The sequence below is a fragment of the Alligator sinensis genome, unplaced genomic scaffold, assembly GCF_000455745.1.
Source record: "Alligator sinensis unplaced genomic scaffold, ASM45574v1 scaffold307_1, whole genome shotgun sequence".
Classification (NCBI taxonomy): domain Eukaryota; kingdom Metazoa; phylum Chordata; order Crocodylia; family Alligatoridae; genus Alligator; species Alligator sinensis.
Window position 1 is genome coordinate 626,881 of NW_005842115.1, and position 13,580 is coordinate 640,460.

At 42.0% G+C, this 13,580-nt stretch overlaps 1 protein-coding gene across 3 annotated transcripts in view; it reads left to right on the top strand.

Moving 5' to 3' along the window:
• Positions 1-13,580, top strand: part of ASAP1 (ArfGAP with SH3 domain, ankyrin repeat and PH domain 1) — a 286,988-nt gene that overhangs the window by 203,218 nt on the left and 70,190 nt on the right. For all 3 annotated transcript variants that reach the window (XM_025205413.1, XM_025205411.1, XM_025205412.1), the window contains one exon: positions 12,923-13,010. In XM_025205413.1, the coding sequence (XP_025061198.1) occupies positions 12,923-13,010 (88 nt within the window). The remainder of the gene's footprint in view (positions 1-12,922; positions 13,011-13,580) is intronic.

Genomic DNA, 13,580 nt, shown 5'->3' on the forward strand with positions numbered 1-13,580 from the left:
GCGACCCTTGTGCTGCTCAAACATATAAGAAATACAGTTTATAACAGATACCTCAATGTATATAAAAATAAGGGCCATAAAGCTAAACACAGTTAGACATTACCCATATGAAGAAACTGCCATATTAGTGAATCAAAATCAAGAAACCATGCAAGATGCCGCATGACCCCTTCGGTTCAGGATAAATATGTAGTTTTTTGTTAGAAGAACAGGATTTAAGTATTTGTACTTTGAACACTTATCTTGAATTAATCCTTACGAAGTTGCGTTTTAGAGTGGAAAACAAGACTAAGAGTCTATTTTGTAGCATGTTCATGCCAGCTGTTTCATTTTAGCTGCGACTTCTCCAAATTCTAGACTCTGGTTTAGGAGTCCTGGATTAGTTATAAACAAATAAAATTTGGCCTTCTGCTATTGAATGGATTTATAGGGATTATTGTTCTTCCATTATGCAGCTGCCCGTTGTAAGAGAGACTAGTTGAACCAGGGGCAGGCAATTATTTCGGGTGGAGGGCCGCTTAACAAGGTTTGGTTAGCTATTGAGGGCCACATGAGTAGCCCTGCCCCCTGGTCGCCATCTTGGGATTGAAAGTCCCGCCCCTAACCCCTGACCTTCCAGAAGTCACCAGAAGTCCCTCCCCTTGTCCTCTAGAAGTACTCCTTGGGGGGCAGAGGGGGTCACCATGTTAGAACCAGAAAAAAAAAAATCATACACTAAAAGCCAAAATGCCTACTATAACATTTTAATTTTATTACAATAGATATTTTTGTCATGATCTGTGTTTGTGTAGTGTATATAGGGGAGATTGCATAATAACTCAAAAATAAATTCTTAGTCTTTTATAGTGTGTATGGGGGGTAGGGGTGTGTGTGTGGGGGGTGAGGGGGTGGGGAGTGTGTGTTGGGGGAGTTTGTGAGGTAGGGTGGCTGTGTGCTGGAGAGTATAGGGTATGCTGGGGGCTTGTGTGGTGTGGGTGTGTGGCTGTGGAACACACTGCAGTTAAGGCAGGCAACACTGTGGCATGGATGTGTGACGTTTGTGGGGTTTGAGGGGTGTGGGGACCCTCCCCCCACACACACTCCCCCCATGGTGCAGCAGCAAGCAGGGGCACTTGGGGCACTGGTGCCTAGCTCCAGCCAGTGCAGCACATTGCAGCAAGGAGCGCAACCCTTTCCAGGCAGTCTCTATTGCCAGCGCTCCCCGCACTTGCACAGCACAGGAGGGAAGTCCTAGGCTGGAGCCAGGCTGCCTTCCCCACCCTAGCCAGCTCCAGCGCCTGGGGCTTCCCTCGTGTGCCGCACAAGTGTAGACAGTACGTTCCCCCTCCTGTTGCTGCCCCCACTGCCTGGCAGGGCTGTGCGCCATGGGCGGGGGGGAGTATGGGAGGGGTCCCCATACCTCTGCCACTCCCATACCCTGCTCCATGTTGCAGCCGCCCCCCTGGGCACAAGCTGCACGCTGCCACCAGCCCCGAGCTCTGTTGTACCGCCCAGCTTCAGCCCCGCCCCAGCTCCCCCTTCTCCCCTGCTGCATGGAGGGAGGGGGACGCTGAGGAAGCCTGCAGCAGCAGCTAGCAGGGCTTGGCCCTTCTGCCCACAAGGGTGGGAGCAGGGCATAATAGGGTATGTTGGGGGCGGGTTTAGGCGCCTCGCTCCCACCCTCGTGGGCAGAAGGGCTGGGCAGGGCACAATTCATTGGTGGGTGCCACGGGCCAAATGAAAGTGCCTGATGGGCCACATCCAGCCCACTGGCTGTATTTCTCCCACCTCTAAGGTGAACTGACTGAGATGGGCAAAACCAGCAGCTTCCTCCTTGGTTCCAGACCTTGATCTTAATTTTCCAGGGAGTGATTAATAGTGCTATTGCTACAATGTGTATTTCTTGTCATCATCTAAGGGCTAATTAAGATTCAGTTGCCAGAAGAAGGGAAGCACATAGGGAAGTGAAACAGGATATCTACAAGTCTCAGGATGTCCGCTTCTGAGTCCTAGCCCACACTAGTAAATGAAGGGCCCAGAATACTTTTTGGCATCTGAGGTGGAAGATAACAGGAAATAAGGGGTGCGCAGGTGGGGAAATTCCCATCTTCAACACGTCTTTTCTGCCATCAGGAACATACTCATTCATATTCTGGAACAAAAGGAAGGGATGATATCCCCTCTGAAGCCATTTAGTAGAGGTGACCTGTTACCCTTTCCTAAAATGTTGGGTATAGGTACATCCCTCTTCCCTCAAATTTACTTTTGAATGGCTAGTAGCCTGCTGGTCCACCCGGTAAACTCACCCAGTATAAAACCAAACAGGGGCTAGAACTGTGTGGACACTTGATTGGTTTGGTTTGCTGGTCAGATTGGAGAAGTTATTTGCTTTCTGTCAACTAAAAATGAACTAATTTTGTTGTTTTGGGTTGAATAAAACATTTTGTTTTAACTCATGGTTTCCTTTGGTCTTGGAACATTTTGCCCTTTATTATTACATTTTCATGGTTTTAATGAAAAATAAACTTATTTTGAAAATATCAAAATGAAATCTTCACTCTATTTTTTTTTTCAAATTATTTTTTCAGCCAAAACAATTTAACAACTTTTATGCAAATTATACATTTTGTTTCAGTTGTCCTGAAACTGCTTTTTGGGGGGCAATATTCATCAGGTACTCCATTCGATATTCAATTCACACAGCTGTAGTAAGGAATGCCTTCTGGGAGATGCACAGTGTTTTAGATGCATTGAATGTGAGAGCTTGTGGGGCAGATCTTTCTTGGGGCAAGTAAATATCCAGACTTCTGAACATTCATTCAGTACCCAAAGCATTAGAGGTATTAGAGCCTCTAAAGCTTTGGGTTTTAAAAACATGCACAGATTTTTACCTACAAATTGTTGAAATGTACACACAGCCCTCCAATAGCAAAGATTCAGCCTCCAACTTTACTTTATTTGGAGAATAGTTCCTGGAAATGCATTTAAATATTGATAGGATGGAGGGCACTTACTGGGCTCTGAAAAGGGGCTAAATCCAAGTAAATGTGAAGCTGTGTCTGTAACGGGGTATGAGTTACATGAGCACTCCTTCCTTTGTGTAATGTTGAGAGGAATCTTGGACTGCAGTCCTAGGACAAAGGACTATGTCCCTGTTATCCTGTCACACTTGACAACTGTGATGAAAATCTGTTTTCCATTTACCTTAATTTCCATGTAATTGTTAGTATTTAACATTTTTTCCTCTATTCAGTCAGTCTCTTGGGGAAAAAATTCTTAGCATCCTTTCTCAATATCCTGGTTACGTCTCTTCTGTTAATTGTTCTTTTGTTTGGGGAAAAAAAAAACTTTGGTAAGCTGATATCTATTGAAAACTGAAACTTCTGTCTAATAGAAATAAACTTGCCCACTTTCTTGAAGCATAGCAGTAATACTAGAGGCATGGAACAGAAATGCCTTTGAAAGGAAGTGTAAGAGAGGTTTTTTAGAATTTTGAGGGTCTTTTATACAACAACTTGAAATCCTTTGGAATTAAGATGTATACAACGATAAAACTTTTAATTAGCCTGGAAATACCACCATTTTGTTTTGCCATTTAGCATCTGATTGGTGTGTTTTTCACAAGGAAGACAATGAAATCGTGTTGTTAGAGGTCCAGAACGAGGTGCAGTGGCAGAGTTTGAAAGATGGTAGCACAATATTGCCTCTTTAAAGTTAGCCTGTAAACCGTTTATGGCAGGATACACTTTATATTATATAAGTGTACAGCTTCTAGTTCAGTGAGGCTCTATTTGGAGCATTAAGACAATACCAAGTACAGTTCATTATAAATGTGAAATTTTGCTCTCCCTACCCTGAAACTCTCTATTCTCCACGTTTAAAAATGTAAACAAATTGGTTGCATAGCATGGAGCATGAAGCAAATATGCAAAGATCTGTGGTGAGGGAAGCACTTGAAAACTCATCTTCTGTAACTATCAAGGCCAGAGACAATCTCTGATCAATCTCCAAGGAAAGGGGTAAATTTTCATCATCTTCCTTGCTGTCTGTAACAAAGAACAACTTTCTTATAATGCTGGTCATTTCTTATATAATGTGAATGAACTTGATAGTGGTAGACAAGTTGCCAAATACATCTTCACAGCAAAAGGCTTTTATAGTAGCTTCAGGGGAGCAAACTTTGACCCTTTGCCAGGCAAATGTGGAACAGAATTAAAAATGACATATTTAGAACTCGAGGTTTAAGATTTTTTTACTATGATTTAAAACTCAAGTACATCCTTCTCTTAGTTGAAAATGGGTCATTTTAGCTTTTGATTTTTAAAATCTGATCATGTAACATCTGATAGGAGTGCATGACCATTTGTACTATATCAATCTAATGAGCTAAATCTAGGACACACACAACATTTAAAGCAAGCAGCACATCACTTTTACAGAGTTTCTGCTGACTTGGTACTCATGGAGTACTGAATACTGACAGCCCAGGAAGGTTGAAGGTCTCCAAGAAAAATTGAGAACTCCCAATTCCCATTTAAGGATGAAATAATATAATTTTTGTGACCATGTTGACTTGCATAAATTATGTTACCATTCTTTAATTCTTTTCCTTTTGCATCCTATGTCAGGCAGCACATGATTTTGTCTGGGATCAGTATCAGGCACATTGGCTCTTAATTCCACAGTTGCTATTTTTATGCTTTTAAAATACTGACAAGTTGGTTAATCTTTCTTCATGTCTTTGAAAATTTTCCCCACTGTTACAAGATATATTAAAATCAACCTAAGGGCCTTGTTACATGTTGCACTTCGAGCTGTTCCGATGTTGATCAGTTTTAGTGCAAGCTCGAGTTTGAAGTAGTCACACCTTAAAGCAGGGACAGGCAATTATTTTGGGAAGAGGGCCGCTTACTGAGTTTTGGCAAGCTATCAAGGACTGCATGAAAGGCAGTCCAGGGCAGGTAAATATTAATTTTCTAAATTTTTGAGGGGCCCTGAGTGCTGGATAGAATGGCCTGGCAGGCCACATCTGGCCCACCCCTGCCTTAAAGCTAAAAGGTTTCTCTGGCTGTCCCCTACTTGCCCACCTGTGACTTGCCACTAGATGGCTGGTGAGCAGAGACCTGTCAAGGAGCTACAGCAGTGAGTTGCTGCTACAGGGCTGGTGAGCCAGGACAGGCTTCTGTCCCTGCTCTAGGGGTTCTGAGAGACATGGGGTGGGAACAAGAAGGTGGAAGGTGGAGAGTCAATGGGGTGGGGAAGGGTGGTGAAATGGAGGAAGTCAGCACTGAAGGATAAAATAAAAACAAGAAAAAAATAAAAGAAACGAAGTAAATTAAAGAAGGCCTCATGTTTGAATAAATTGGCATTTTGGATGGGTGGTGGGTAGTGTTGGTTGTGCTTCCCAGGGTGGCTAGGAGTTGGGAGCAGTAAAGGAAGGTACTTTTTGGGGGAGCTACTGCCTCTCTCCTAGGAAGGAAGCCCCAGCTCATGGGGACCTAATCTGGCCTCCTACCTTGTTTCCCCCCCCCGACCCCCTCCTCCCTTGACTCCACTCCTGGACCTACCCATGCCCTGCCACTTGGTTAGCTAGCATGTACTCTGCAGGCTGTTTGCATGAGGTTGCACTCCTGGGGGGGAGGTCACACCCCTGGGGGCGGGAAGAGGAGCTGGCTTGGTTCCAGAACCGCCACCTGGGCAGTAGAGGTCACGGGATGGAAAGTTTGTCCTCACAGGACAGGAAGGTGTGGGACAGGACACTGCATCCTGGGATGCTGGAGGACTGCAACTTGAGCGGCTTATCTGTCAGGAGTGGCCACACAGCAATGGAACACGAGCTGGGTAACATGGTTCGGAGATAAACCTGCCCTGGAGCAGCGTGACTTTTAGCTGCCTGAAGTGTGTTTTAAACTAGTTTCAAGTGTTAATGTATGGACAATTCAGGAGTTAAGAGCTTCAGAAGCCACCTAAAATTAAGGTGTAATAAGGCCCTAAAAAGCCCTCTGCTGAAAAATAAAAATAGGAATCTGTTTTGAGAGGATCATACCCCTTTGGGCATAGGCCTACGGTTGTTTGAGCTTTTTAATTGCTGTTCTGCAAGGACACTAGGCTAAAGATGCACATTTTTGTGATGACATTAGTAGAGTAAATTATCAAAGCATACAATTGCAGTGTTGTCTTTAATACTATAGTTTTTCCTCCCCTTATGCTTTCCTGGAATAGTCAGTTTTGTAACTACTTCCTTCACAGCATCTTCAAGCTTTGACAGTTTTCTCCACCCTGATGGCTAAAACTGAAGTACACAATTCAACTTGACTACTAAAATCTCCCCTTCTGCTATTTGGTACTAAATTTGCTCCGTGTATGGACACATGCACATTTGGAACAGTTTCAAAAGGACAGCAGCTCTTATGTTCTAATTATTAACTGTGGACAAGCTGAGAACAATATAAATGTAGCATAACTGCTCCAACTTTAACACAGCTTTATCCAGTGTTAAAGTTAGATAGATTTGCTATATTTGTATTGTTCCTGAGATCTCCACATGTAACAGCTGTGACCCTTTTGAAATGTTTTCCTTTTGAAATGGCTCCAAGTGTATGTGTGTCCATACCATCTCTATCCAGTCCTTCAAAACTGCTAGCAGACTCATCATTCCTGCTTATTACTTCACTTCTGTCAGTCTCTTTTGAGTTATTTCACTGACTAGCCATTGTGCTGAACAATTTATTACTACTGCTACTTATTTTCAAGACTTTAAATCACTATCCCTCCCTGCATCTCTTTGCCCTGGTCTTTCTCCCTGTCCACTGACAATTATGCTGGATCCGGTATACTTTGTCATCTTTCCTCACAGCCATCAATACCTCCATCTAATCTACCTTTATGCTTGGGGTTCCCTTTTGTGAGAGATCCATCATGCTTCTACCCTGGCTTCATTCAGATTGCTCTTTCTACAGTGTTGCCTAGAAAGATATATGAACCACATAGATATAAGTTATACTTAAGGCAATTATATAACTGAAACCCGTGATTTCTCTTGCCCCTTCCCTTCTTTGCCATATACTACTTACTTTACATCTCCATATTTTCAACCAGTGATTCTCAACCAAGGTACCATGGTACCTTGGGATGCCTTGATCCTTTCAAGGGTGCTGCAGGATGCCACACAATGTTAGCACCATTAGGTACACAAACAGGATTCACAAGATTTCAAATAGGGATCGATCCATAGTGTTAAAATTATTCTAACCTGTTGTAGTGTTTCTGAATTCTTGGCAACAGAAGAATTCCTCTATTTTTCTGTAGTCAGAAAATGAGTGAAAATTTAAGTGCTGACATTTTTCAAGGGGTGCCTTGAGTCCACCAAGGGGTACATTGAGTTTTAAAAGTTTGAGAACCACTTGTAGACAATAAATTTCCACAGAGCAGAGACCTGTACTCCAGTACATTATAGGTGCTATTAAATAACAGCACCCATAATAGATAATGTAGTAACTGTTGACCAATTTTGATTAAATAAAATCAAGGCAACCCTTTTCTCTTATGAATGGCTATTTTAAACACTACATAAATACAGGCATTCAGCTGTAATGACAAATATTTTTCATGATTTATTTTACCTTTTTATTTAAAAAATATATGCAATTATCCTACAACTTTTATCTTGCCTATGAAAGTCTCTGAATGGTGAAGAATGAATTTCAGTTCATCTCACTTATAACTCTGATTATAGAGCTCTGACCTACCAGTGTGATATGAACTGCATAAACACATAAGTTATCGAAGCAGATTTATTCAAGTTTGAACGACCAAGTATATATTGTCCAAGTATTTTTTCTGAACTAAATGCTATGGCATAAGGGCCTCTTCAGAAGATAGGAAAATATTAAAAATGATTGAAGTGTATAACTTTAATATTAAATGAAATTTCATTGGATTTCATCCAAGATAATTTTTTCCCCCAAATCAGATAAAAATAGTTCTTACAGTTGAGAATAAATCGTATAGCCCAGTAACAGAAATGCATAATATGACAGTATAATAAAACTACATGCCTTGAAGTACATGGAAAGCTGACATCTAGGTTTAGCTGTGTTCATAGATGCACCAGAATTTTTGAGGAGTATCAGGACTTAGTTCCATTGCTGTGATGATGCAAAGTATAAGTTGTAGACCTCCTATTCCTCTTGCCCACTACGACGCAGCTCTCCCCACAAAAAAACATCCATACCTCAAGATAAAAGGTACTTTAAACTCAAGCTCCCTAGTCCATCTTCATTTGTGAAGCTGCTAACACTTGAGCTATTAATGAAGTGGGGATGCAGCAGGTCTACTGTTTGAATTAGTATAGTCTATCAACAAGTAATTCAGGTGTTCTGGACAGGTAGTGTTGTTTAACACTGGGGTCACTCACTTGAATTAGTGTAACATTAGTGGAATAATTTGAGTACAGTAAGGGAATATCTGTAGCCACTAATTTGACTGCAATCTGTCCTGACATATCTGAGCTATCTTTAAACTAGTTGTGTAGTAGGCCTGTGTGAAGCAGCTAGTATTTACTTTGGATTCGGCCAGTTCGGGGGACAGTAATTCGATTTGGTGATTCAAATCACTATCCCGAATCAATTTGACTGAATCTAATTCGGAGATTAGGCTGCTGCTGAATTGGCCAAATCTCCGAATTGGACAGCCTCCGACCCCTGCCCGGCCCCAGCTCCCCGCTCTTTAAAAAAAAAAAAAGGCTCAGGCTCACCCCCCCACTGCCCCACACTGTGTGGGGGTCTCTGCTACAAGCCCCCAGAAGCCCCAATGGCCACTAAGTGCAGGGCTTTTTTTTTCTTAAAGAGCCAGGACACTAGGGCTGGGCTTGGCTGGCTTTGGGGGGCTGTGGCTGGGAGAGTGGGCAGGGGTCAGGAGGCAGTGGGGGAGCAGGCAGGAGATGGGGCCTGGCGGAGGTTCCCCCCATTGTCCCCTCCCTCTTCCTCCAGCCCCCCTGCTTACCAGCATGGAGTCTGGGTCCAGCTTTCTGAATCTTTTCTGAATCGATTCGGAGAGCTTCAAATGTATTCAGATCTTTTTATTGGTCTCCTGATTTGATCTAAATTTGGAGATTTGGCTGCCGAATTGGCCCGAATCTCCTCTGAATCAAATCAGCACCCGAAGCTTCGCACAGCCCTACTGTGTAACTGTGGTGGCATGGAGTTCAGCTTGAGCTAATTCAGCCTGTTTCTAGGGTGGGTTTTAAGCTCAATGGAATTGGTTTCTCCTGTATTATAGGAGAAATAATCTGTTCTTCCTGCGTCCTTCTGTAGAAGTGTCATAGCTTGCCAACAAATCTAAGTGGTGCTTCTGGCTCTCTGTGTCCTCACTTTTGTCCATTCCAGCTGGCAACCAGCCATGCCTCCAGTACAGATTGATAAGCTATTACTGCTTGTGGTTTCACATTTGCTGTAGCAGCGTGTAGCCAGAGGGTATTGGAGACGGCAGCGATTTCTGACCCCTGAGCAGGTGACAGAGCAAGTCTTGGAAAAGGAGCTTATGCTGTAGGTTCCTCTTACATAAAGCAATACTTCTGGTGCAAGCAGGGCAACTGCATGCAGAGTGGTGAGATCCTGAGACAAACCCAGAATGATCAGTCTGGGCTACAGGAGCATATCTTAAAGCTTGTAAATGAGGACAGCCATACCATTTCATAAGCAGGTGGCTATTGCCCTCTGCCAGTTGGGTGTCCCAAACTGCTCCTGTTTTCTGTTTGTGGAAGTCAGACAAGTTAGGTTGTCTTAAAGCATCAGCGAGCTTCATTGGCAACCCACAGGCATGCAAGGGTAAAAGTTTAATATTAAATTTGAGGGAAAATATTGGCAGAGATCTGTTTGAGGAGGTTAAGAAAATTACAATCCAGCCTGAATAGTCTTGGTTTTAATATTAATTAGGACTGCGGAAATCCTAGGGGATGGTAAACTGCTAGAGACCCTGACTGGAAAAGGGACCAGCTTTTTCCAGACCAGGAGCAGAATTCCAGTTATCTGTGCAAGAGAGACTTTTTATGATCTGCTGACAGAATATCATGTCTAGGAGTGGAAAGTTTTTGTAAGCTATCTTGGGTGGCTGTTGGAAACGTGCCCTGCCCAGGAATCTTATGGTCTGTCTTGAATAAGAGAGCAGGCAAAAGGCAAAGAATTACCAAGTGTAAGAACTATGTGACGGTGGAACATGCTTTGTAGAGAAGTTGTGGAATACCCTCCTTTGAAACACATGCCCAAAATCATAGTCAAGAAAGAGAGCCTGAGTGTGACTCTGGGCTGTACTAAACCAGCTACATGGAATAATTTCTGGGGTATGGTCCAGCGCTCAGTGTAAAGGAGTAGGTGAAACATGCTTCTCAGTAGTACTCCAGGCTAGACCTGGAGGTAGTGTAGACCTTCTTCCACAAGACATTCATACACAAGAAATCTATGGAGAATAGTTAACTTGTGAAGTATGGGAAGCAATACCAGATTGTGCTCTTTGCTTTAGCTTCACCATGCCTTATATGTGATGAGCAGCTACTTTTATTGGCATCCTGTATGCTGTGCTTTGCTTTACTTCAGTCTTGCACACATGTTAAATTCTGCGAAAGTTTAGATATGACTGCATATAAACTATGGTAAATACTTTATTTGGGGACCAGAGAGTTTAATTCAGCTGCTTTTGTTAATTTTTTTTAATACATTTGTTCTGAGAAGCACAGGTCTCATTCAGTTATATTTTAGTGGCTGCCACCAGGGGGTGGTGCTCTAGGTCAAGGACACTGGCAAACTTCGTGCTTGCGTACCATATGATACAGCATTTTCAAATGTATAGTGGTTATGGGAAACTGTAATAAGCTACACACCACAGCTACACAGAACATGAGCCTTCAATGTGATGCTGCAGCTAGTAAAGTGAGCTTGCATCCATAGATGCTTCTCAAGCAAATCCCAGGATGTCATCATTCTGCTGTACTCAGCCTTAGTGAGGCCGCAGCTGGAGTACTGTGTCCAGTTTTGGGCTCCACAATTCAAAAAGGATGTGGAGAAGCTTGAGAGGGTGCAGAGGAGAGCCACATGCATGATCAGAGGTCAGGAAAACTGACCTTACGACGACAGGCTGAGAGCCATGGGGCTCTTTAGCCTGGAAAAGCGCAGGCTCAGGGGTGATCTGGTGGCCACCCATAAGTTTATCAGGGGTGCTCACCAGGACCTGGGGGAACGTCTGTTCACCAGAGCACCCCAAGGGATGACAAGGTCAAACAGTCACAAACTCCTCCATGACCGTTTCAGACTGAACATAAGGAAGATCTTCTTTACTGTCTGAGCCCCAAAGGTTTGGAATAGACTGCCGCGGGAGGTGGTTCAAGCACCCACTTTGAACATCTTCAAGAGTCAATTGGATGCTTATCTTGCTGGGATCTTATGATCCCTGCTGACGTCCTGCCCCTGGAGCAGGGAGCTGGACTAAGATGATCTTCCGAGGTCCCTTCCAGCCTGAATGTCTATGAAGTTACTGTATTACCTGACTTAGTGGATGAATAAACCTGTTAAAAATTTGATGGCGATATCTTACCAAATATTCCTGACTTATTTTCATAGTTATGGTTCACTTTTAATTGTATACTAGATGATGATAATTTGTAATATCATAATATAAAATAGCAAAATCTTAATATGGCAATTTACTGCATCTCTATTTTTTGAGAGATGAGTGATACATATTTGTGCTGGCGAGATTCTGTTGCACATGAAAAAGAGGCAAATTAACAAATTGTCCCACCAAAGTGTGGGGGGGCTGGAGGGGGGGATAAGTTCTTTTTATACTGATATTAAGGAGTGTTGGAAGGATGTTAATTATGGATATTTTGAAAGCATGTAATATGCTTTGCAGAGGTCACTGCCATGTTCTTTCATCTGAGCTAATCTCTCTGTTTACATCTTTCTTCGGAGCATGCACTTTCAGTTGTCACTTGTTAATGACCACAGGGTTGGGCATCTGATCTAGGCTGTATTAGTATATATGCACCGTATGGGGCTGTAAAGGACACCCCACACCTCTTCGGTGACTTTCCATTCAAGCAAAGTTTACTCTAACTTACTGCCTTTACCATGGCAAGTGTTTAGAAAGTTTGACAGGGTATTAGATCATGAGGGCTAGGGTTCAGAAAAGTTTCCAGCACTGGTTTATGGTATTTGCTCTTTGTTCCTATGGGCCCATTTAGGAAGGTACTTAAGCATATGACTAACTTTAAGGTAAGCGGGACTGCTCACATGCTGAAGTGCTTTATTTAATCAGAGCCATAGTGAAAATATGACAAAAAATTAACAAAGCAAGTTATGAGTACACAATGACTACTAAAATGCTAGACAACAAGAGCTATATCCAACGTAGTAACCAAAACTTTTTTTAGAAAAACAGAGACAGGGTTTGTAGTTGGTATGACTCTGTATCTTCTCCCCCTCCCAGTCATTTGAAGAAAACTCATTTGTTTCATAGTATTAGAAACTGGTATATTTACATATGTGGTATACTGTATATGGGCATGAACTAAATGTATAATAAAGTGGACATATTTTTAAACATTTGCAAATGAGAGGAAAATCAAAGCATTAATGCAGTGTAACTTAAGCACACGTAATAACAATTTAAAATGTTGAATTATGAATTGTGGTAGGAAAATTAAGCATTGGAAATTAAGGAATAAATTTCACTTTAAAAAATCATGTTTCTAGAATTACCAGAGAATGAAGCCTTGAGGTTTTATTCTGTGTGTTTGATGCCATTCATGCTGACTGAAATGTGACTCTCATAAGTTATAGAAAAATGAAGAAGCAACTATATATACAGAAAAGGAATATGGATGAAAAAAAATTGAGGGAAAAATTGGCCCTAAATCAAGACATATAAGTAAAATAATTTGTCTCTTTAGTCCAACAGGCAGCCTGCTAAACTGAATCTACTAACCTGCCAAGTGAAGCCAAATGCTGAAGATAAGAAGTCTTTCGATCTGATATCACGTATGTGACATTTTAAGTGGATGAACTTTTGTAGCTTGCATTGTCATATACCATTGCTTGGGATTTTATGGAATGGTTTAAAGCATGACCATTACAAGACATCATTTAAAATAGAAATGAGTTTAATTCATGAAAAGTTCATTTCCTAATCCAAACTTCTACAAAGTCCTATGAATACTTTGATCAATCTATAATTTTGATGACTCGGGACTCTTTAAAACTGGATGTGTGTAAGGCTTAATTGTTGTTATTATTATAGTATAGTTACAAGCCATGAAATGTATTGTGCATACCAGTAATTGTTCTGTGAAAATGGTAGCTACATGTGAACATGCTTCTCTGGATTTAGTTAGGTAATTATTTTGGTATTTCAGCAGCCGATTGGTACCTGTTGGTTCAAAATAGACTCTAATTGGAGTGCAAAACTTCCGTTTCCTATTGTTTGGAGAGCCATAGTTTCAGAACTAGCTGAGGTTTTTCCAGGATAAGTGGGGGGGCCATATGTTGACAAGTACAAGTGTAGAGGACTTAAAATAAATGTGATTTCCTGGAGGATGTGATGACACAAAT